Raw genomic sequence first — 25,224 nt, 5'->3', positions numbered from 1 at the left:
GGAAGCATTCTAACAACCAACCCAAAGCAAAGGACTCAAGTAAGGCTGTAACTCTGGGCATATAGTAGAATTATCGACGGACTGAATGTAGCCACATTTATGATTGGATGTACATAACTGTGCTAATGGTTATTGTGTTTTAATGATTAATGTAAATGTTACCATTCTCTTCTGGTTGGCTCTAAGCCATCCACCGCGCTGCGTTATTCTTAATATATGTCACGCACTGAACAGATCTCGCATGTAATCTATTTTAAATACTAACTGGTCATAACACAGCTTGTTGATCGCGAAAAACGCACACCGAAAGCTATTTATCTGTTTGGTACGCTTCATGTGCCACTGTTTAGCCATTAGCTTTGCCTAGTTTCAAAAACCCATCCATTCATAAACTCTATTTTGTTCCTTTGTTCTCCTGGAACACGTGTCTGCAGTATGCAACCCCACACGTAGAACTTACAGTTGAGGCCAAAAGTTTACATACACCGAGGCTAAAGTTATTCAAACTCAGTTTTTCACAACTCCACACATTTCATGTTACCATACATTTCTTTTGGCAAGTCAATTAGGGCATCTACTTTGTTTACATCAGAGGTCATTTTAAAACAATCGATTAGAGACAGATTTATTTCAGTTTAATTCACTATATCAGAATTCCAGTGGGTCAGAAGTTTACATACACAAAGTTGATGGTCTCTTTAAACAGTCTGGAAGATTCCAGAAATTGATGTAATGACTTGAAAGTAAATGAAACACAAATTTAACTGTTTGGCCATAATGATCAGTGCTATGTATGGAGGAAAAAAGGTGAGGCTTTTAATCCGAACACCATCCCAACTGTGAAGCATGGGGGTGGCAGCATCATGTTGTGGGGGTGTTTTTCTGGAAAAGAGACTGGTGCACTTCAGAAAATAGATGGCATCATGAGGAAGGAGTGTTATCTAGAAATACTGAAGCAACACCTCAAGACATCAGCTAGAAAGTTAGAACTTGATCGCAACTGTGTCTTCCAGCTGGACAATGATCCTAAGCATACTTCCAAAGTTGTAACAAAATGGCTTAAAGACAACAAAGTGAAAGTATTGGAGTGGCTATCCCATATAAAATTTGTGGACTGAACTGAAAAAGCATGTCCGAGCAAGGAGGCCCACAAACCTGACTGAGTTACGCCAGTTCTGTCAGGAGGAATGGGCAAAAATTCAGGCAAAGTAAGTTTGAGAAGCTTGTGGAAGGCTAACCTTATGTGCATATGGCTATGTAATTTAGTAACGTTACATTGTCATCAAATGTAATACAAAAACTACATCAACAAATAATATGACCTCTCATGTTACACAAAAACTTATTAGGGTTCCATAACCCCCCCCCTTCTCTGTAACGCTAGCAGACGCCGGAAAAAAAAAAACAGTACGTCGCTCACACACAAGCGAGTTCAAGAGCGAGCCTGTTGTGTTAGCTCCGCCTACCCTCTCTGGCGGACCAACCACTGATGGGTGATGGAAAATGCGTCACTAACTATGCGCCGCTTGCGATTTTTTCCAAGGAACAGACACCCAGTTCTTTAATCATAAATTATTATAATAATAATATAAATTAATATAATAACAGGCTCAATCACCATTGTGTTACCTAATTCAGCGATAGATAGTGACTTAACAATTATTTTAATGAAAATCTTCGAGATTACTACTTTAAATTCACAATTTAGAGTTTGTATATTTAATTAATGAGACTGATTATTGCATGCTGGTGCCACCTGTGAGGATATAAATGTATATCTTCTACATTTTGGTGCCCCACTATGAGAAGTAGCAGCATGTCCCTTACAATAGTCAGCTGTGTAAGTAGCTCTGGATAAAAGGGTCTGCTAAATGCCAAAATGTAATCCCACCAAAATTATGTCCATGTGATTTGCTTATAAACCAATGGTTGGTTACTTTTCATTAATCATGATCTCATTTAGGTGGTGCTCCAATTGGAGTCAGTGATTAAAGACACCTCATTCATTGACAACATGCCTATAACAAAATTAGTAGGGCCATTGCGATTACAGGAAACTTCCCTTTTCAGCTCATCAAGAGAGAGCTTGTGGGGTTGAGTCTACTTCAGGTGTGTATCTTGCCTCAGTGAGCTACACTCTGCCTTGGCCTTTTTCAGGTCCTCCTCAGTGGCATTCAGCTTGCGATCCAAGGTGTGCACCTGCCCCTCCAGACTCAGCATGTGCTCCTCCATTGCGGACTGCTTGCTCGTGTAGTCACTGTGCTCCTGGTCCAGCTGAAAGCAGTGTGGCAAAGAGTAACACTCACCACCAGGAGTCTCCACTGAGACAACCACTTTCTGTGGGTGACAAGTATAGTAACCGTGAATTGGATTTGTATCTTAGAGGTTGTAAGTTTGATCCTCACATGTAGATGGATAAGAGCATCTAATAATGTAATGAGTTCAGAGGGAAGTACTTATAAGCAGGAAGGCTGTAGGATGAGTGTAGGTGTATTCTCACTCTGAGAATGGTGCCCTGCAGGTCCTCCACCCGCTTTATGAGGTACATCCGTTCACTCAAGGTGCGCTCCTGGAAGGCCTGTGAAGTCTACATAGCAGAAAAACATGCTGAGGCACAGCCACAAATTGAATTGCAGCAAAAATATAACACATCCAATGAACAATATTCTATAGCCTCTTTATTTTACTGTCCACCAGGCTGATTACAAAACCACTAATAGAGCAGCATCTTCTGACTAAAATAAAGAACTAGCAGTTTTGGAGCAATGACTGTGACCAGGAAAAACAATGTTAAGCACATCTCAGTTGTAGTAGCACTTGTGTTTTATTGCTATATGACTTGTCTGCCTCTGTCAATCAATGACAAAAAATACAGTCTATCCAGTCTAACCTTCAGATGCTCCCGCAGGCTGTCCCTCTCTGCTGTCAGCCTGCGCAGTTTGGTCATTACTTCATCTCCCTCCATCTCCACACTTTGTTGGCTCATGGATGACATCATTTCCTGAAGTAAGTACATAATCTCATCCTAGCTATGGGCAGAGATGATATGATACGAGTGTTGTCACCTCCCACATAGAAACCAGAGAGAGTCCCATCCATCGTAAAGGACTATGTTGGTATTAAAGGGAACCCCACCTGTTAAGACTTGTATGGCATATTATGTTGCAAATGCCCTCAACTGTGGAAATTGCTGTAAAACCCACACAAAAGATTTTTTTTTTTTTAAACCTGAGCCTTTAATAGAAACCTATGGAGATCGCCATTATTTTAGACGCGCAGTGCTCTTTGGGTAGATGACGTAAAATGGTTGCACTGGAGGTTGACTCAGTTGCTTTGTCCAGCAGTTGCAGTTATTAATAATGAAAAATATCAATACAATGCCACAGAATTTGCGTGTGATGTAATACATAGGATATCTGTGAAATAGGGTGGATTCAATAAACAACTTAGTTGTATCAGCACGTATTATCATTTAGGGATTTGTCTATGCATTTAAAGGAGGTATTATCACTGGTTTAAGCTCATATCGTAACATTATTATTGATCCACGTCATATATATGCAATAGCATTATGTCAGTTAAATTAATGGTGATGATGACACATTTCTGTTTCACCAAAAACAATAGTTTGACCCAAATGGTAAAGTGGCTTTGAACAGCTGCCAATAAAAAGCGCACACCTTTACAACAGGAAACTTTTCCCTCTCTGTTGGCAAAGGCAAGCAGTTGCCGTGACCCTGCTCAGAATAAGCAGGTCTAGATAATGGATGGATGGATGGATGGATGAGGGCTGTCCTTGGTGCTTTCCTCCTCAATAATGTCTCACTCTGACTCAGATCAAAAAGGCTGAACAGAAGACATTTTCAGTGCCGCTAAATGGGCAACAGCAATGGACCGGGGACCCAAGCAACCATTTTCCGTCACTATACAGAGTGCATTGCGACGGTAATAACAATGGCGACCTACGAGTTGAAGGATTTAAAAAATATTTAGATAACTTAAATCTTTCATGTGGTCTTAATAACGTAATTGAAGGAATTTACACCTTATTAAGGTCGACAAGTCTTAACAGGCAGGGTTCCCTTTAAGAAACAAAAGGTTGAGGGTAATTGAGAGATACTTTCTGACTATACTTCTGGGTTTCCTTTATGGTGTCCAGGAAGAATGGCCAGAAAAAATTCACCTATCACTATCAGCATTGTTCTATTTGTGGTTACTTAAATATTCCTTAATTGGTGCTATTCGGTGTTTGCTGTTGTCTCTTTTTGTTCTGTCTCTTGCCTTGCTACTCTGTAAAGTGTCCTTGTGACAGTTCTCTGTAAAAAGCACTATACAAATAAAATGTAATTGGAATTTAATTTCATTGGTGGAGCTCGTCTCTGGTTTCTATGCAAATAGCGACAAAATAAACATCCTATTCCTATTTATTATCCCTGGCTACAGGACCCAGAGAAAGATGGCACAAGTGAGATGGCTAAACCTTCCTGTGGCTGTGTATGTTATGGATGGGTTTCAAACTCAAAAATAATGGTTAATTTCTGAGGTTTTGACATTTTCTCCTGTTGTTTTCATTTTTGGAGCGTTGATTCTGTACCTTAATGGACAACTGTTTGACGAAGCCATTGCTGGTCTGTTCCCTAGTGGTCTTCCCACCATTCTGGACCAAATCCTGTCCATACACCTTCTCTTTCTCCAAGCTCCAGTTCTTCTCTGCAGGGAAATAAGACATCCTCTTTACAACTCCACTGTATGTTCTTGAGGCCTTGATGTCATGCATTATGCACACTGCATAATTCGCACTCTTCATATTCTGTGTTGTCTTTCTGCAGGTACAGATGATTTTTCCTGTGCATTCCAGAAAGATTAAGAAAACATGATATCCCTAACGTATGTAATACCTATGTGGTAGACAACCATGGTGGTGTAGTTTCTGGATACCAGATATAATGGCCATAGAATCCATTAGATTTGATTAATTTCTTACACATATTGGGTCAGATGTGCTGAGGGAGGGAGGGTCTGTATACACCAAGTCCATCATGTCCGTAACCCTTCTGAATAACAATGTAATTTCAGCACTGCCTTTACTTACCTTGGAGATTGTCAGTGTTCTGCCTGGACTGGTAGCTTATCCGAGCTGGGAAACTGTCCATATTGGGGTATAATGGTCTTCTTCTGTCCTGCAGCAGGAAGAGAAAGTGGTAAGCGCTAGTCCTATCCCAATTCCCCCATTTCCTGGTTCCTATGCAAGGAACCAGTAAATCGTATTGATGGTGGAGTAGCAAACAACACTCATTCTTTCAGTGCAAAATAAGCAATTCACTGTAAATGCATTACAAGTAAATATGAACTCTCCTCAGCCCCTCGTTCTCACCATGTTTTCATCTGACTTGCTTGAGCAGTGTACAGTGTAATGTCCTTATATCTTTTCAGCCACAGCTGCACACACAAGCACTAGGGGACATATGGGGAGAGGACAGAACAAAAAATAACACAATGTAGTACCCCGCATCTTCCCTGTTAATACTTATTTGAACTGCTCAATGGATTTCTACCATGCCCACCGATAAATTCTAGCTACAGCTGAACTCTAGCATAAGGTAACACTGAAAATAATGAGGGAGCAAACAAAAATGGCATCATGAAGCACCAAAGCAGCGTAAGCAAGTTCTATTTTATTACATTAGAGTAATGTCATCCAACATAGAAAGTGTGTGTAAAATACCAATATGCAACTCTGTATTGTAAACATTAAAGGATCTGGTTTCACACTAGATGCTGTAATAACCCACATATTCTAAAAAGTGATTTGGGACTATGACCAGGAACAATACTGTGCCATTGGACAGTCTGTTCTGTAATTACTGTATATAGCACCAGAAATTTATTTACCAGCAGGAACCTGTATTTAGAATCCTAGAGCATAGGAACTGAAGGGACGGATGAGGTAGTGAAGCTAAGGACAAGAAACATACTGCGCATACTGAGGGATAAATTCCTGCCCATTGAAATCCCATGTAAAATCAGAATACAACCTCGTAAAATCTGATTAGTCATATTTAGTCCTCAATTTGCATTCTTAGGTATAAGAGGTTTTTTTTTTTTTTTTTTTTTTTTTGATCCAGACGTTTTGGGAAATGCACCACCACAAGTACAATCACTAGCACTGCTACTAAACCATCACAATCACCACCACCACTTCTACACGTACCACGATGACTTTACTTGCTGTACTTTATCAGAAGTAAAGAGCATAGCCTAATACTTCAAATATAACATGTGCCTTTGGCAAGCTAACAAAAAAAGTTTCTTCTAAAACTAGCCTATATCCATTCAATGTAGTTAGCGGACTTCCCCATAACATTCACTGGCTATGTAGCTATAGTTTGTTGGCAATGAGATACGATGTATAGCTCGCTAGCTAGTTTGATCGTGTAATGTAGTGGTCACATTTTATATTATTATAGTTTCAGTGGAAAGCTCCAATGTTTCGCCCTCACAGCAGAGACATGGTAGTACATGCTTACATCCAGATGCTTCACCGGCTATAGGCTGGCTGAGTATCTTGGTGCATCACAAGAAAATGTTATTTGGCAGCATTGCTTTGTGTATACTCTTCACTGACATACTTGAATTGAATAATATTGAATAAGCTTTGTCTTTTAGCCATACTGGTCTTCAGTCCCTCACGTTTTATTTCACATTGTACAAAAGCTTCCTTGTACTTTTTTACATTTGAATGCCAGTATTAATGGAAGGTCGTGCAATTGTATGTTTTTTTTCAATTCTGTAGACTAAGCAACAAGAAGCGAGTAAAGCGACGTTTAAATAAAATTGTAAGATTTTACATAACGCGATAAAATAAAAAATTACCCGTTATTTTCAGATCTTCAGACCGTATAGTCATGCACTTAAATTGCAGAACATTGATTTCAGCTTGTGCTTACAAATCGCCGGCGCCTCCCTCCTCTTTGGAATGTCAACACTTGTTGTTTATTTTATTTATACTGAACAACGTCACAACGGTTGCGATTGTACAAAAATGTTGAATTCATGCATTATGACGCATTGCCATAGCAACAAACCTCCCCCTCTTCGCGTCTGCACTTCCCGCTCCCGTCTGCTGTCTGTCCTGGCCCCTCGCTGGTGGAATGACCTCCCCGTGACGGTCAGAACAGCAGAGAATCTCACCACTTTCAAACGCAGACTGAAGACTCATCTCTTCAGGCTGCACCTCTCCCCACCCCTCCCTAGCCTATAGTTCAGCTCACTGTACCTAGCTAGGATAATTTGATTATGTTAGTGTATCTGGCAGGATTGTTTTTGTATGATTAGGTGTGATTCCAGTGCTAGTTTGTACTTGGTAGGATTCTTGCTTGCTGAACAAGCTTACTCTACAGGGTTGGAGTCCTGATCGATGTGGTCACTTCTGGCACTACGATCCTTACTTCACTCTAGTGTTTCTTTTGCGCCTCTACATCATGAAACCTATGCACTTGTTGTACGTCGCTCTGGATAAGAGCGTCTGCTAAATGCCTATAATGTAATGTAATGTAACAAACCAAGGACCAATATAATGAAGAACTGGACAATGGGGTCACTATTCATAATGCTTCCAGGAAGTATTCAACCATGGGTGCAAAAATGATACGGGTGACGCTGCTGCCAGCCTTGATACATCTGTTGCCATAAAGATTCTGATAACTCAACAATTTCTCTGGTTTAACGGGTTATTTTCCAGCCTGAAATTCTATCGTATTAGTAAACGGCTACACATGTCATCTAACTTTCAAGTAGTTGGCTCCCTGGATATGAATTAAATGGTTTTACCAATAAATAATAATAATAATAAATGCGATTTTATCCACGGAAATAACTACAGAAAAAGGCTAAATAAATGTCGTGGTCGTGATCGCAGTCGTAGACGTCAGAAGGAAATGTCACTGACTAAAATAATTTTTTTTTAAAAGTTGGCTCCCTTTTCCAGCGGAATAAACACCCCCAAGTGAAGCAGTGAAGCACAACACCACCTACTGATCGTAGATAAGATCGCTGTGAGGTTGCTTTCCATAGAGGATTTGAACTCCATGCTCCCATATTACTGAAAATGCTGTAGCGGTGGCTAGCTATAAGTGCATGCCGGCGTATGAGTGCGCTAGAAGCTACCCAATTGTTACGGTGAAGCCACACTATACGCGGCCCCGCCGCGCGGCGGCGCCGCCTCCATTCATTTTGAATGAGGGGAGGCGGCCAGACCCCGCAAGGCATGTTGGGATTGCCGGCGGCGCGGCGAGAGCAGAGACTGTAAAAAATATGGACAAAGATACTGTGACGTCACCCATTGACTCTCCGTGGGTCTCTAAAACACGTTTTGAAGCTCAATGGCGGGCGCGGCCATTTTCTCTATTTGGAGCCAAAACCATAGAGTTAAGCAGCTCTGTGATTTTTACAATTTGATTGACAGTCCGGTGCGGAAAAGCCCATCAACCTGAACGAGGCTAGCTGACTGTCTGCCGTTATGTTTTAAAATATATTATCAGATGTTTACGGAGTTTAATTTCCATCCGTGACTGTACTGTGTCATGTAATCACGTTATATGTATGACATTAAAAATACAATTAGGCTATGTTCAGTTATCTTCAATTTATGTTTCTCAGCAAAACGAATATGCTTAGCTAGCATATCAGCTTGCCAGTGAGCTAGGTAGGCTATCCGTGGTTAGCTCACGCATTAGCAATATGAACCTCAGGGGAAGAACATCGACCACACTGATGATGGTCAATCAATCAGAGATGTGTAGGCTACTGGTGATTTGACTAGGCTCATTTTCGTATAACTGTCTGGTAGATCTGCTGTTAACCGAGCAAGTTATCGTCGTAGGTTTTCGCCACAGTCAGTTAATGAGCCAGTAACTGCTACTACGCTACTCCATCGCCGTTTGTGGTGTTCACTTGCTGGGTGACGCTAGCTGACCGATCGTTCGCAAGTCACTTTCTACCGAATAAAAATTAACACTGTCAGCGGTGATTAACAAATCTACCAAGTATTTTAATAACTGATCTGCAGGCGTGTAAATATGACAACGCACTTTGAAGAGCAAGTTTTCCACCTGTTGCATAAAGACAAAAATAATGTAGCCTACATTGAATTTCTAATTATTATTATTTTCTTGCTAGCTTCTAGCTTTGTCACATTCGTGCAGCCTAGCCCAGGTAGACATTTACGGAATGTACACGACTGACAAGCCGTCAAATACGTTTGACAGATGGAATATTTGCCGGTTAGGGTTAGCTAGCTAGTCAAATGGTTTGGTAGCCGAAGTTGCGAACTGTTTTAGCATAGGCTACTGGACTACCACATATAGCAAATAAGCGTTAGCTGATTACGCTTTCTGCCAACGAATTATTTGGTTAAGTGGGCTAAAGGAAATAGTAAAAATGACTCGGCTACCGCAAAACTTCAGAGGAGGATTATTTTATGGTCGTCTAGTGCAGCTGTAAATAGCACACGCTATAATGAAACCACTACAAAATGTGATGCCTGCATTTTCTGACTTCGCACAGGTGGACCGTGGTCGGAGCCGCAATGTCAAGGCCAAGAGACGCCACCTCCCACCCCAGTGACCACAGATTGTAGCCCCTACTGTAGCTCACTCCTCCGCAGTAATCCGGAAGTGACGCAAACTGTACCTCATTGGTCCAGAACAAATATTGGCACTGTGCCCAAATGACGCAATAAATCATGAAATCGACCCATGGACAGTCATAAGACGAATAAAATACACCTATTATGACTATTTGTTCTTGTGAGAAAAAATTATTGACTTTGTATTTTGATCGCATTTGTACCGTAGACTTACATGGAAACCGGATATGAAAACACCTATACTGGAGCCATCCGTAGTGGCGCTAGTGAGCAACCAGGAACTACAACACCAGGAAATGAGCTTCAAAAACGAAGTCTGGTTTTGGCCGCTTGGTTCGAACAGACAAGTACACATAAATAATCATTGTTTTTTTGTTTATTATACTTATTAAAAAATCGTGGCACATCGGTGGCATAACTGCTGATCCCGATGTCGTCAAAAAAGTCAAATAATGTGTTTATTGCATTCATAATGTTACTGTTTAGAAACGAGGACGTTTCTTTTTGGAGGAGGGGAGGTATGTAAGCTATTTTGTTGAGTTCCCTCTGGTGGGCAGTGTGGGCCTAGATGTCTAGGGGCTTTTGTTGTGAAAGCTAGAGAACGGAAGTGGTGAATGTGTTATGCGCTGCGGTTGACGAGAGGGGAGATGAGAAACGTGTGCTGTTTTGAGTTCACACTACAGAGCCTCTGTGTTGTTATTTTATTAACTTCATAAGTATACGCGCAACTCATAACCCTCGGCTACACTAGCTAACTTACATAGATATTCATATACTGAATTAAGTTACGTTAGCCAGCGAAGCTAGTTAGTTGACATTACATAAAGATACCTAGACTTAACTAACGTTAGTATCTAATGTGGCTTGGTAGCTAAACAAAGTTAGGCTGTGTTCACACGTAACGTCTTTTTCTGATGAAAACCGCTGGTCAAAGCATTTTTTCATATAAAATGCTTTGTAAAATAATGAAAATAATTATTTAAAAATATTATAAATGATGAAAATATTATTGTAATTTAAATCCTATAGGCTAATATTATACAACTGTAGAATTGAAGAAAACGCAATAACCAATTATTTTGCACAAACATGTCAGTATTCAAATGTGCATAAGTGTGCTCTTGAGTGTGCATAGATTCTGTGCTTACCTAAGAACAAATCCCAAATAAGAAAACATTGGTGAATGTCAGAATCTTCGTGAAAGCTGCGTAAGTGGGTTTTAAGAAGAAAATTCTTCTTAAGAACGGTTGGTGAATGAGGCCCATTACATTTATTTATACTGTTTAGACAGTATGCCTCGGACTGTTTCAGAAGGCTCAGCTATTTTTTTTCTTCTTTCTATTTCATTTCTATATATATTTTATTTATGTTTATTATCGGCAGTGGGCGCCAGTTACCTTTCTCTACAGTTTTGGCCTCCTTGCCTGTGCTCTGCTTCTTACAGGATATCCTGTTCTCTTTCCTAATTAATCTGTTTATTTGCTGACCTGTTTTATCCATTGAATGAAGATTTTGATTTATTTCCTCTATATTGTACTAAGCCATTGAAAGATACTGTACCCCTTGTTCCATCATCTGTTTTTGTTGGGGGGCAGTGCTCATTAATATGTTGCTTTAATTTTTCCGCAGTCAGGAGGTTTCCCCCCTTAATTTCCTCTACAGTGTTGAACAAAATGTCTTTCTCTTAAGTTTGCAATGCTGTGTTTGAGTCAGCAGCACAGTATAACATAGGGGTGTATCATAATTCTCAGTTTCATGGTTCTTGCACCTTTTCAAGTCAAATTCAAGCACTTTTCAAGCACTTTCAAGGTGTATTGTCAAAGCTTTTCCGGCACTTCGCAACTTTGGTAGGCTAAAATTGGTAGGCACATTAACATGTCAAAACCAACATGTATATCCATTTACCCTAACTGGTTGTATTTCATTTCTTAAGACTGATTTTATATAGGCTAGGCCTATATTGTTTATTTCATGTTCATATTTAATCTAAATGTATCATTATGATATTGTCAATAATATTGAGATAGGCCTATTAATTGATTAGCCTAATCATGGTAGCCTACACCAGACGAGAGTAGTAGGCCTATAATACTTTAAATAACTGACTAGTAGGCTCAAGGGCGTAACCATGTTATAGGGATTGGGGGGGTCCTAATGAGACGGGGGTCTGGGGGTCTGACATTTTTTAAGTGCATTTCCCACAATTCTATGATATTTATATATGAAAATAAGCACATTTAGAACAGAGTTTTGGGGCACTACATTGACCCTTCCACACCTAGTATGAATTAAAATTGTCAATGTTATATTGAAGCTGATATATTTTTTTTCTGTCTTACATAAAGGGCATGTATGAAGCATTTAAAAACGCAAGCTCTGTTTTTTAGTAGATACTACAGTGACCCATTAAATCTTTGGTGGCTCAACCACCGCTCAACTCTTAATGTAAATAATATAAAACAACTTTTAACAGTGCATACACCAAGCTTTTATGGAAAATATTCGTTTTTATGACATTTGTCATGTGACGTCACTCGAGGAAAACAAACCGTATATCGTTAGCTAGTCAGTACTGCTTTTTATACCATTGATAGCTTGCTACATAGTTAACATTAATGCCATTAAATCTCAGTTGTACTATTAACTCATAACACAATGCCTAAAAGGAGTGTTGTTGGCAGATGCAAGAACACATATGTTGAAAAAATCCAACTGGAGCAGCATCTAGTACAGTAAGCCTGCATTTCATCTCTCCTTAAAATGGCAACCTCCTGGCATGTTTTTATCGATGCTGCTGCCCGCTCGCGGCAGGGGTGATTCCAGGATTTTTTAAATGAGGTGGCACAGGGGGGACCAAGAAGTCAGGGGGGGCCCATGGGAAATCAGAAAATTCTATCAGAAATAAATACAGCGTTGAAATTTGGCTTAGAAAACATTGGGCACAATTTTCAGGCTCTTGTGCAGTGCCCTGTACCCTAATACAGGTGGTATTACATGAAAAGTGGCACTGCACAAGCGATTGGCAGCGAATCAGGCAGCGATTGATCCAATGTCGTTGGGCATTGTCAGATTGACAGTACTCTAGCCCAATGGTGTTGGGGGGCACCAGGGGGTGCTAATCATATTTTGGGGGGGGGCGATGCCACCCCTTTAGACATGCCCATGGCATGCAGTTTCCCCTTCACCAGCTTGTTCGCAAGCCACACACATCAAAAACAGATCACCGACAGATCAGAGCGGAGCCATGGGCAAAAGCAATCAATTGGGTCTCTCTGACTTATTTTATTTCTTTATCCAAAGTGAATTCATTCAATCAGATTGAAATTTCTTATTATGTCAATAATTACATTAACAAATTGCAAGCACTTTCAAGTGCTTTATTCAAAATCCAAGCACTTTCCCAACCTTGAAAACACCACATTAGAATTCAAGCATTTTGAAGGATTTCAAGCAAGAACCCTGCAGTTTTGCACTTGTTCCACATTTTCCAAAGGTTACACACTTTCACGTTTCTACCTGTAAGGTAACTTTGTTTTTAGTGTTATATCACAATTTTCTCTGTTTCGTTTTTCTCTTAATGTACGAGGGATGAGAGAAATAAACAAAAGAAAGCTTTATTTTTGTTTTGAAAAACACGAAAAAGGACATTTACTTACAAGAAACGCACTCATGTCAAAGAGATGAAACATTCTGGCGCAATCAGTGGGGTGGGAAAGCTCTTTCTTGTCATGGTTCTAATCATTCCAGGGGCATTATGATCTTATTTGACTGTAGCTTTAATGGATCTATTATTGAATCACATCTTTCTTCTGATGGCAGATGGATTTTAACCATTGTTCAAATTGGTGATTCATTAACCCCTTAGTGCACATGCCAAATTTTGCCAATCCTTGCCCATTTAGGGGGTACCCTATTTAAAGCTTTATAACTCCAGATGTGAACACCACAGAGACTTGAAAAATGGCTTAAAAGAAGCAAGACATTTGTACAATTTACAATACTAATGCAGATTAGTTTATATTCATAATTTTGGAAGAAATAAAGTGCCACAAATGCAATTGTCTAGACAAAAAATCTAAAATGAATTTGCACTTTTTTAGTTTGCAATGAAATACTGAGAGATTGCATATTGTGGCGATCCTGGCAAAGACTAGCTAGTGGGGCTGTCGCTGAACTCGGGGGGGGGGGGGGGGGGTTGTATAAAATGTCTATAATTGTTGTAAATAGCCAAACTGTTAGCGTGTACATAGCGGTGCTTAACTGTAAATAGCCAGTGGGATTTTGTAGAGTGGTCTTGTAAATAATCGTGTTCAAATGCACATGTAGATAGCCACTATAGCATGAATGAGTGTCTGTGTTAGCTTCCTGCTAAGGCTCCCCCTCCCTCTCTGTGCCCGTGCTGTGTTGTCTCCCACCCCTTACGTCACTGCTTGCTTGATGTCTGTTGTCTGTGATTGGCTGACTGTGACGTGTGCATGACGGGGAAATCGTAGGTAATTTGCATACGGGGAGGGAATAAAACTGTGTTTGAGTGTGGGAGGGAGAGAGTGAAACTGCTAAATGAAGAGAGAAGAGCTGAATACCTGGTGCTGTATATTGCTTGCTTGCTTAATTTCTGTCGAATAAAACGAAGCTCAGCTGGAGCAATTTGAGCATGAAAATCTCTGTGACCATGGATCGTCACATTGGTGTCAGAAGTGGGATCTGCATGGAGTGGTACCTGAGAGACGAGATCGCGGCACTGGAAGTGTCCATCGGAGAGCTAGCAAGGAATAAGGCAACCATTGCACGGGCGGCGACGAGCCCGAGGTGGCAGGAGCCTAGCTGACAGCCAGAGAGACCTGATGGCGCCAGCGCAGCACGCCTCATTCCACCGGCGACCAGCGATGGTGCAGCTACGCACTCGCGAACGACGCCCGTGCCGAAAATGCACGCCAAGCTCCTGAAGTTCTCCGGGGCTACACCGCTTGAGCCAATCCCAGCCTAAGTACAGCTGGCGCCCCAGCACAGTGGCTGAAGTGAGGGGGAGATGGCGTACCATTTAGCCCTTGCGCTGGAAGGGCCAGCGCAACAAGTTCTACTCGATATCGACCCTGCCCAGCAAGACAGCCTGCAACCCCTGACGGCAGTGCTCGAACGGCGCTACGGGAGAAGGCACGTGACCGAGACCAGCTGGGGGAAGCTAGCCAGCCACTGCCAACAGGAAGGTGAGAGCCTGGGGACGCTGGCTGCAGACGTGCAGCTCTTCGCCAAGGAGGGCTACCCGCAGTTCGGCATAGCAGTGCAAGATGAGTTAGCCCTACACGCCTTCCTGCGAGCCCAGTCCCCTCCAATGCTCCAGCGAATACACCGGCGGCTGAGAAGGCCGCACCGGACCCTCGGACTCGTCCGACGCGACAGCGACGTTTGCCAGGTCACTTGCGGGACTTTGTGAGTACACTGCGGTCTGCGGGGTTGTCAGGAGACTGAGGACCCCTTGAGTGGGGGCTATGTGGCGATCCTGGTAAAGACTAGCTAGCTAGCTGGCTAGTGGGTCTGTCGCTGAACTCGGGGGGGGGGGGGGGGGTTGTATAAAATGTCTATAATTGTTGTAAATAACTGTTAGCATGTACATAGCGGTGCATAGCGGAAATCGTTGGTAATTTGCATACGGGGAGGGAATAAAACTGTGTGTTTGAGTGTGGGAGGGAGAGAGTGAAACTGCTAAATTAAGAGAGAAGAGCTGAATACCTGGTGCTGTACATTGCTTGCTTGCTTAATTTGTGTCGAATAAAACAAAGCTCAGCTGGAGCAATTCGAGCACGAAAATCTCGTCTCTGCCTCATCTGTGACCGAGGGTCGTCACAATATATACAGCTGGTTAAACTATACATGTGCTGGATCAAAAACTTCTTCAGCACAGTTTCATAAAATCTAAGGGTGTATATGTAGAACTACTATAGATGTATGAAGCAAAAACTAAGCACCCTGTACCCAGCCTCTCCAAATCTATCCAAAATGTCTAAAATATGCATTGCTGTAAATCATAACAGTCACGTATTTCACTACAAATCAACTGTTTCGACTCAAGGAACTCACTGTTGCATCATTTTCAAGTGGGAATTACAAGCTTTCCATCAGTACAGCGGTCTAAAATAGCTAGGGGTCCAGAAACATATCCAAAATCTCTCCCAAAAATGAATAAAATGTTTTTTGTCCATTATAAAGCATATAAATGAGCCCCCTATGAAGGTTTAAGATAAAACATTACTATCATATTAAAAAATAATGCAAAAATATTGTCACACAATGCGGTACAGTACCTAAATGTGTTAATTAACTCCTGTATGTATTTCTGTACTCTTGTATGTTTTCTTGTATGGGGATGGGAGGACATGAAAACCATTTTCAACCGTCCACCACGTTTTGGCAATGTTCCAACTCTCAGGTCATCACTGTTGAATGCTTCACAAAAACTATTACACTACTAACCAACGCTTACATTACAGTGTCAAATATACATATTTTATAATATCACTAACCTATTTAAAGACACTCAATTTGAAAAATATGTATAATGTATTTAACCGAAATATTTTGAGCAGTAGGCTAATACTTACATAGCAATGATGAAAATCTTATCTATGTTCAGTAGATGGAGACAGAGACAGTAAATCAATGATACTGTTATATTCGCTTCTGTTTTGCTCCAGAAAATGATGTCAGCTAGGTCTATCAGCAAACATATGACTTAGCTATGCCCAGAAGTCCTCAATAATAATAGTATTTTCCAAGAAATTACGAAAAATCGTTGACAACGTTTTGTTTGGTGCAGCGTCTTTTACTGCTACCAGATAGAATGAGATAAGAAAAATTTTGGTTACGCTGACCTAAAAAAATGCTATTCCAAAAGTAAAATTAGACATGTTATACATCGTTAGAAACCTTATACTCTCACCTACTGAATAAATGAATTATCAATCAAGCCAGACTGTACTAAAACTGGCGACAATGCCATAAATAACACGTGTGGTATTACTCACAGCTATTTTGGAAGGTACCCAGGTATCACAAATGCGCCTATATTTCACAAACGGTTTGTCCACGACAATATATGACCACTCAGTCTCAAAAGAGACATCTCTGCGCGTAAAACCAACAGTAAGGTTGTATATTTATTCAATATCTAGTCCCAGATTTTGACTGTAGAATGACATGGTATCATTTTTTAAAACTTTTTCTGGTTATTCAGTGAGCAGCGTTTTCACTGCTGTATTGGCATATTTTAGGGCTATTGTCGGGTTTATCTTGTTGCTATGACGGAATACGATTTTTTAGTGGTGAAAGAATATTTTTATGAATGCCAAGATAGACAATATTGTCCATTATGTCATGGGTGGGGGGTGTAGTTGTAGATGAGACTGCAGGGAGGGGATGCGTGTTAAATGAACGACCAGAGCGACAATGGTGGCGCTGCAAAACTCCGTATTCGGCTTAGTTGTCGCGTATCGTCTACTAATGAAACTAAAACAACGCGTTTCTGTTTTTAACGCATACTTTGCTTGCAGTAGCACTGAATGTCTGAGTTCAGTAATCTCGGCACGCCAGCGTGCCGACCACTAGGGGCTTTGCGCTAAAAGGTTAATTATTTTAGCCAATGCTTATGGTTTTAATAGGACCACCCTAAATAACGCAATCCTTCTGGAGTTGTCCACCAAGATACTCACTCTAAAAAATAAATTCCCTTCAGCCACACTCATTACTGCTGGTGACTTCAGTGAAGCCTCAGATTTGTATGTTGACAGAGTTCCCCCGAGAGGTAGAACAAGTAACTTAAACTTAGTAATAAATGACTTTTGTAGCTGTCTATCATTACTAGATGCGTTTAGATTTGCACATCCAAACTCATCTGCTTCAACATGGTTCAAAGCTGACTTATCTCAGAAATCTCGCATTGATCTTTGGCTTATCTCTGGTTCTCTGGCACCCTCCTTATGCTCAAGCAATATCTCTCCTGCTCCTCTAACGGACCATGCTGGAATTGATCTTGTCTTATCTAATGAAAATCCAGACAACATAGAATTCCAGGATACTGGAAACTTAATTCTTCTTTCCTGCAACAATCCTCCTATTGTTTAGGCATTACATTACATTACATTCATTTGGCAGACGCTTTTATCCAAAGCGACGTACAAAAGTGCATTTTCATGAGGAAATTAGGATAAGGATAGAATAAGGAAATTATAAATAGCTTCCAAACTAGGAATGATCTCTCATTTATTTCTAAATGGGAATTGTTTAAATTTAAATGTAGGAAATTTTCCATCAAGTTTGGCGAACAATATTCAGAAAAATGCTAACATTTTAAAAGAAATAAATGATATTTTAAATATACCACTTTCTAATGATGAAGATAAATTAAAATTGCATTCTTTACAGGAGGAGCTGAATATGCTTTATATTGAAAAAGCAAATGCATTTAATGCATTGGATTTTCAAACAATCAATCAAATTTTCAAGATCAATTGGATTAAGCAATGTTTGTCTAAAAATAATAGTCAGTGGTTTTATATTCCTAATTTGTTGTTTGACAAATGTGGTGGCCTAAGATTTCTGTTATCTTGTAATTATAAGTGTAATAAACTGCCTCTCAAGCTTTCCAATTTTCACAAACAAGCTCTTGAAGCTTGGAAGACTGCTTTCAAACATAATTTCTCTCCACATTCATGCATAATATGGAACAATCAGCATATATTGTCTAGAAACAAGTCCAGATACATAAAAGAATGGATCTAATCTTTGTTTTAGTACTTACTGATAGAGGCAACCTGTGATGTTCTGTGTAAGGACCCACACGCAGACCAGGGAAATCCAAAAAACGTTGTCTTTATTCAGTCCGAGGTTCGAAGCCAGGTAATCAGAGAGAGGACGGTGCCGAATCGAGTTTCCAAAAGAATAGTGAAAAAACAGGCAAAAAATCAAAAACCAGGAGATCAGAATGGCGAAGGTACAAAGGGACAGGCAAAAGAGAAGTCAAGGCAAAGCAAAGGTCAAACCAGAAGCAAACAAAACCAAAAGGGGCAGGCAAACTCGAAGTCGTACAAAGGGGTGTCGCAGGAATCTCGATAGACAAAGGCTTACTAACAATAGGCACAATGAATTCGATCAACGTTCTGACTCTGAGCTGGTGGAAAAGACTGACATTTATACACTGGGGAAGGTAACAATCAAGGAGGGGTTAAGTGAGTGAGGGAGGAGTAACAAACAACATCCAGGTGAAGAACATTAGGAAAACTAATTCAATGACAGGGGACCGACAAAACGCGGACTGGAATCACATAGACAACAATGATAATAGACAGCCTGGGTGAAGCAGGTAGAACACGTGCAGAGAGAGAGAGGTGCAGTCAGAGCAAGAGACAGGTGCAGGCAATTGCAGAACTCAGCGTTAGAGCAGGCTAGAAAGAAAAGGGGCGGAGCTACAGCGCAGCATGGAAAAGGGGAGACTGGTTAATGTATTAGTATAGTGATCTAAACTATCAAAAACCCAAAACTAGTGTGTGTTAGTCCATTAGTAATATTCACATGTTAGTATATTAGCGAGGTTAGTACTTTACAATCTATAAGTTAGTAGGGATTAGTAGAAATTAGTAAAACTAGAAATAAGCAGGAAGTAAAGCGAGACTGGAAAGAAGGGGGGAAACCACGAAAACCCGGAACCACCCGAATAGTGAAATCACACAAGTACAGGGGAGTGAAGCAGCTCACGGAACACAGACACAGAGACAGTACTGGGGAGGCAAGTGACCGGGAATACAGACTACAACAGCAACCTCTATGGATATGAAGACTTTGTTCAGAACAGAACAAGGGTATGATTATTTCTCGAAAAGAATATAACAATGTTAAAAAAAGTATATCACCTAAGTTACTGTTTCTCATTAAAAGTGCATTGTTATATGGCCCTTCGAGCAAAGATATTCCCACGCTCTTAATTAGTGGAAAAGACCTTTCTGATTGTATGTGTAATAATCACCATATCAGAAAAATACTGACCTCAGATCAGAGTTATTTTCCCAAATCGATTCTTTTATGGAAGCTAACTTTTCCAGAAATCTTAGCAGAGAAAGTCTGGTCTGACCCTAATAAATTCCTCATTCCAAATAAAATAAAAGAAGTTCACATGAAGATATTACAGATACTACCCTTGTAATAAATTATTACATAAATTTAAAGTAGATATTTCTCTAGTGTGTTCTTTCTGTAAAATAGATATTGAATCTATTTTTCACTTATTCTATGAATGTACGTACTCTTAAGAGTAGAGCCCGACCGATGCCAGATTTTTGGGTCCGATGCCGATCCCAATTTTGGAGAGTCCTAGCCCATCGATTACCGATGTTTTGACCGATATTTTGTCAAAAAGTGCAACATTTTCAAATCAATTTGAAAAACTTATATTTTATTAAAGTTTCTATATTTAAGAACATTTAACTTAAAGCAAACAAATAAAAATAAACACACAAAGAACTTTTTAGATAAAAAAAATGTAAAAGATATTAAATTAAATATATATATTAACACCATCTTTAAGTGTGTGAAATCAAAATAACTCCACATCTTGCTTTTAATCCTTTCTTTTCCAGCCATCTATAAAAAATTTATTTTAAAAAAATGTCAGGAATCCTGCCTGATTCTCCTTGTGTTCCGTTTTAGTTTTGTTTATTTTTTATTTTTTTATTTATTGTCTAGTGTGTATTTATTTTTATTTTCAGTTTACTTGTTTTCGCTTGCGGTTGTGTTTTCTGTGTTCGTGTGCTTGGGTGTGCGTTTGTTATTGTTTTTCCCCCTTAGGTTCCTGGTTCCTGTCCACGCCCACGCCCCGCCCCTGTTCCACCGGTTTCCGCTTCTGCAATCAAGCCTCCACTTACCTTCCTCACCTGCATCCCATCTTCACTCATTGGCGTTGCTATTTAGTTTCTGTGTGCACCTTTTTTCTTTGCCAGATCGTGCCTCTGATTTTTCGAGTAGCCTTTCCAGCCTTGTTTAGTGTTTTTTTTGTCCTTCCTGGTTTTCGACTTTTGCTTGTTTGTTTCCGACCTCGAGTTTAGCCTGCCCGTGATAATTCTTGCCTTGGTATTTTGACCCTTGCCTGTTTAATCGACCTGCCCCCCGGTTCCCGTTTTTGTGCCTCTGCCCTGTCTACCTGATTTCCCGGATTTTGACCCCAGCCTGTATTTGATTACGAGACTGCTTCTGGAGGGAGTTTTGCCGCCTCATCGGGGCATCCGCCAGCCTTTCTTCGGGTTACCATCCCCAAACCAATGGCCAAACAGAGCGGGCCAATCAAGACCTGGAGCGCATGTTGCGCTGCATCGCCTCCCACAACCCGTCCTCCTGGAGTGAGAGGCTGGCTTGGGCAGAATATGCCCACAACTCCCTTCCAGTGGCCGCCTCGGGTTTATCCCCATTTCAATGTTGTCTGGGTTACCAACCCCCTCTGTTCCCCTCTCAGGAGGAGGAGGCCAGCGTCCCATCTGTCCAGGCTTTTATACAACGGTGTCGGCGTACCTGGAGGCAGGCTCGGGCTGCCTTGCTCCGGTCTGGGGATCGGATGAGGAGAGCAGCAGACCGGCGCAGGACCACGGCTCCCCGTTACCGGCGCGGACAGAGGGTATGGCTGTCTACCAGGGACATTCCACTGAGGGAGAGCTCCCGGAAGCTAGCACCTCGGTTTATCGGGCCTTACCTGATCTCCCGGGTCATCAACCCGTCGGTGGTCCGCCTCAAGCTACCAGGTTCTCTGCGCCGTGTTCATCCCTCCTTCCACGTCTCCCGGATCAAGCCTGTTCACAAGGATCCCCGCGTGCCCCCCGCCCCAGCCCCACCCCCACCCCCCCCACGGCTCATCGATGGCACGCCCACCTACACTGTCAGACGTCTGCTCGAGGTGCGTCGCCGAGGGCGTGGTTTCCAGTACCTTGTAGATTGGGAGGGGTACGGTCCGGAGGAGAGGAGCTGGGTTCCCACTCGAGACATTCTGGACCCGTCCCTCATCCAGGACTTCCAACGCCGGCATCCCCTTGTGGAGACACCAGGAGGTGTCCGTCGGGGGGGGGGGGGGGGTACTGTCAGGAATCCTGCCTGATTCTCCTTGTGTTCCGTTTTAGTTTTGTTTATTTTTTATTTTTTTATTTATTGTCTAGTGTGTTTATTTTTATTTTCAGTTTACTTGTTTTCGCTTGCGGTTGTGTTTTCTGTGTTCGTGTGCTTGGGTGTGCGTTTGTTATTGTTTTTCCCCCTTAGGTTCCTGGTTCCTGTCCACGCCCACGCCCCGCCCCTGTTCCACCGGTTTCCGCTTCTGCAATCAAGCCTCCACTTACCTTCCTCACCTGCATCCCATCTTCACTCATTGGCGTTGCTATTTAGTTTCTGTGTGCACCTTTTTTCTTTGCCAGATCGTGCCTCTGATTTTTCGAGTAGCCTTTCCAACCTTGTTTAGTGTTTTTTTTTTTTTTTTTTTTTTGTCCTTCCTGGTTTTCGACTTTTGCTTGTTTGTTTCCGACCTCGAGTTTAGCCTGCCCGTGATAATTCTTGCCTTGGTATTTTGACCCTTGCCTGTTTAATCGACCTGCCCCCCGGTTCCCGTTTTTGTGCCTCTGCCCTGTCTACCTGATTTCCCGGATTTTGACCCCAGCCTGTATTTGATTACGAGACTGCTTCTGATTCTGTGCTTCGCTAAATAAATCGCATCTTCTAACTCTGGTCCGCTTCTGAGTCCTCCCCCAGACCCTGACAAAAAATCAGTTTCCCAGTTTCAAACATGTATTTTTATGAATATTATTCTTACTGTTATTAATTTGTTATTATTTCTTAGTATCTATTCTCAGTAAATTAATTATATTTTCTTGTTTTATTCCTACTACATGATCTCAAAGAGTAAGACTTTGCCTAGCGAGCTTCCCTGTCCATAAGAATTCGGTGGTGACTACAATGCGCTCTGACGCGTGACTAGATGACACACTCGCTCGCAATAACGCATTAGCTATTGACACAGCCTCATTATTTCTCATTATATATTCTCAGTAAGTTAAATGAATTATATTTTCTTATTTTATTTCAACTACATGATCTCAAAGAGTAAGACATTATCTCGCGGAGCTAATGAGTGAATCAAGTGTAACGTTAGATGAAATTAAATTGACTGGATGAAATACGTGAGGAAAAAAAAACTACAATGCGCTTTCGTGCAGGTTACCCGCGCTAACTGTTGGTTGATTCACTTCTCCAACAGCAATCCTTCTCTCGTGTTACCACGACAAAGTTAGATAACATGGCTTAAAATGATCCACGTTAGAAGTGTTTTATCGCCGTTTTTACTGTCTGGTTAGCTTGCTACGATGACGCGTGACTAGATGACACACTCGCTTGCAATAACGTGTTGGCTATTGACACAGCATCATATAGTAGCCAATATCATTATCTCAGATAAAAAAACAAATGTGTGATGCATTCAATCACCATTTTATTTTGGCGGGTTATTTATTTGAGAATACAGCGATGTCCTCTGGAAATGTAGATCCTACGCTGCTTATGTGCTCACTCTGCCACTTCATAAAGGCTTGCTAGCCAGCTAGCTTGCTAAAGTGAACCAAATAAGTTAGCTAGCTCGCTCGTTTGATAATGAGGATTGATAAACATAGTGGTTGTATAAACGCATTTAATTAAAAACTTTCACTAAATATACATACCTTTATTGCGGCAATCGAATCTGTGCAGACAAGTCTTGCATTGGAGAATATTCGATGAGGCACGAGTGACAAACGTCTTATTACAGAAGTAGCGCGTCAGCTGCTGCAGTTCACACTTGTATTAGAGCTCCCTCTACTGGATAATTCTAGTAAATAACAATTACAACATTCGAACAGACAAGTTAAATAATCAATAGCCGCGTTTCCACAAATGTACCCGGAACTTTTTGTCCCAGGAACTACTTTTCAAGGAACGGTTCCTTCAGCCCATTGCGTTTCCACCGCGGTCTAAAGTCCCGCGAAGATTAGGCAAATTAACCCACTGACGTATGAAAAAGCGACGTTGTCGTCGGTCCATCTGTCCTATGATTTCTTCTGTAACCCCATACTACCACCGAAGTAGCCTACATTATTTTCTAATAACCGGGACAGCCCGGAGGGGTTTATTCCACATATATACAACGGGTTACCAACAATTAGCCGCGTTTCCACCGCAGGAACTATACCCCGGAACTAGTAACCTTTTGAGGAACTCAGTGCGTTTCCACCGCAGGAACTAGGGTCTAAATTTAGTTCTGGGGGCTTTGTTTTACCCCCCAAAACGTTCCTGCTCGGGGGGTAGTACTTTCCGAAAGTACAGGAACCTTTTGGGTGGAGCTTGCAGCGCTGAACTTTTCTGATTGGTCGAGTACTCGTAGCATTTGTGTTGTATTTATTTTCCGCCATTACCCGCCATGTTTGAAAATATGCAGCGGCAAACCAATTTATTTTCATAATAACTTCAAATCAAACTTGTATGTTATGCGGCGCAGTAGCCTACTTTTGGTTATAGCCTGTCAACGTCTTGGAATTATAACGTGTGCTCTTCTGTTCTTTTCTTGCTTTAGTATTCGTTTTATAAAATGCTAAGCATTCGTGCTGGGACAGCATATTACGAAGGCTACCAAAACATTCAAACGGATTAATTCGGTTGCTGAATATTTTCTTCCGGATTTTCTTTGTTAGCCCGTTGTAATTGACTCAAAACGTTTGATACAGTTATGTGAGGTATGCGGTAGTTCTGCATAATTAACATTGGTGATACAGTACAAGCAAACTGGAAATCACCTTCCGCACTTTTTATCCGGGTAAAATAACAGGTTAATTCTAGTAATCTTCCCTTTAGCTTTTTCAGACTGCCGTAATTTTACTCAATTTTACTGCCATTTTTCAATTCCACGAAAAGACCAGGAAGACTATGGACTCATTTATGGTGCATGGTTCGCATCTGGAGGGCACACTTCGCTGCTCGGCTAGCAGTAACTTCGAAGGAAAGCAAACGGTGGCTGTACCACTACTAATTTACATTTTCACGCAAGTCCGAGTTTTCGTTCTATTCTTGTCATTTTGCGATTAGCCTGATATGGAATTGACGACGAGAAAGTAATAAAACAGCAAATTGTTTACAACGTGTGCATGTTTTCTGCTGTTAATGAATGTGTTTGAGAGGATATATGAAAATCAATAAATACAAAAGTAACCATATATAGTCATTGTTGGTAACCCGTTGTATATAAGTGGAATAAACCCCTCCGGGCTGTCCCGGTTATTAGAAAATAATGTAGGCTACTTCGGTGGTAGTGTGGGGTTACAGAAGAAATCATATGACAGATGGACCGACGACAACGTCAGTGAGCTAATTTGCCTAATCTTCGCGGTACTTTAGACCCCGGTGGAAACGCAGACAACCATTGGCTGAAGGAACCTTTTAGTTCCTGGTAAAGTAGTTCCTGGGACTGAAAGTTCCGGGTAATTTTGGTGGAAACGCGGCTTAATTTACATTTTCACGCAAGTCCGAGTTTTCGTTCT

At 41.2% G+C, this 25,224-nt stretch overlaps 1 protein-coding gene across 1 annotated transcript in view; it reads right to left on the bottom strand.

Annotated features, from left to right (window-relative positions):
• The window catches only part of LOC118222976 (testis-specific gene 10 protein-like), a 149,582-nt gene extending 142,449 nt beyond the window's left edge, over positions 1-7,133 (bottom strand). The window contains exons 1-6 of the mRNA XM_035408976.1: positions 7,086-7,133; positions 5,093-5,180; positions 4,595-4,710; positions 2,891-3,001; positions 2,501-2,587; positions 2,123-2,274 (exon numbers count right to left, since the gene is read on the bottom strand). Of these exons, the coding sequence (XP_035264867.1) occupies positions 2,123-2,274; positions 2,501-2,587; positions 2,891-3,001; positions 4,595-4,710; positions 5,093-5,153 (527 nt within the window). The 5' untranslated portion in view covers positions 5,154-5,180; positions 7,086-7,133. The remainder of the gene's footprint in view (positions 1-2,122; positions 2,275-2,500; positions 2,588-2,890; positions 3,002-4,594; positions 4,711-5,092; positions 5,181-7,085) is intronic.
• Positions 7,134-25,224: the final 18,091 nt, after the last annotated feature.

This window comes from Anguilla anguilla, chromosome 3 (assembly GCF_013347855.1).
Source record: "Anguilla anguilla isolate fAngAng1 chromosome 3, fAngAng1.pri, whole genome shotgun sequence".
Classification (NCBI taxonomy): Eukaryota; Metazoa; Chordata; class Actinopteri; order Anguilliformes; family Anguillidae; genus Anguilla; species Anguilla anguilla.
The sequence above is the reverse complement of the archived record's forward strand: the minus strand, read 5'-3'. Positions and strand labels throughout refer to the sequence as shown.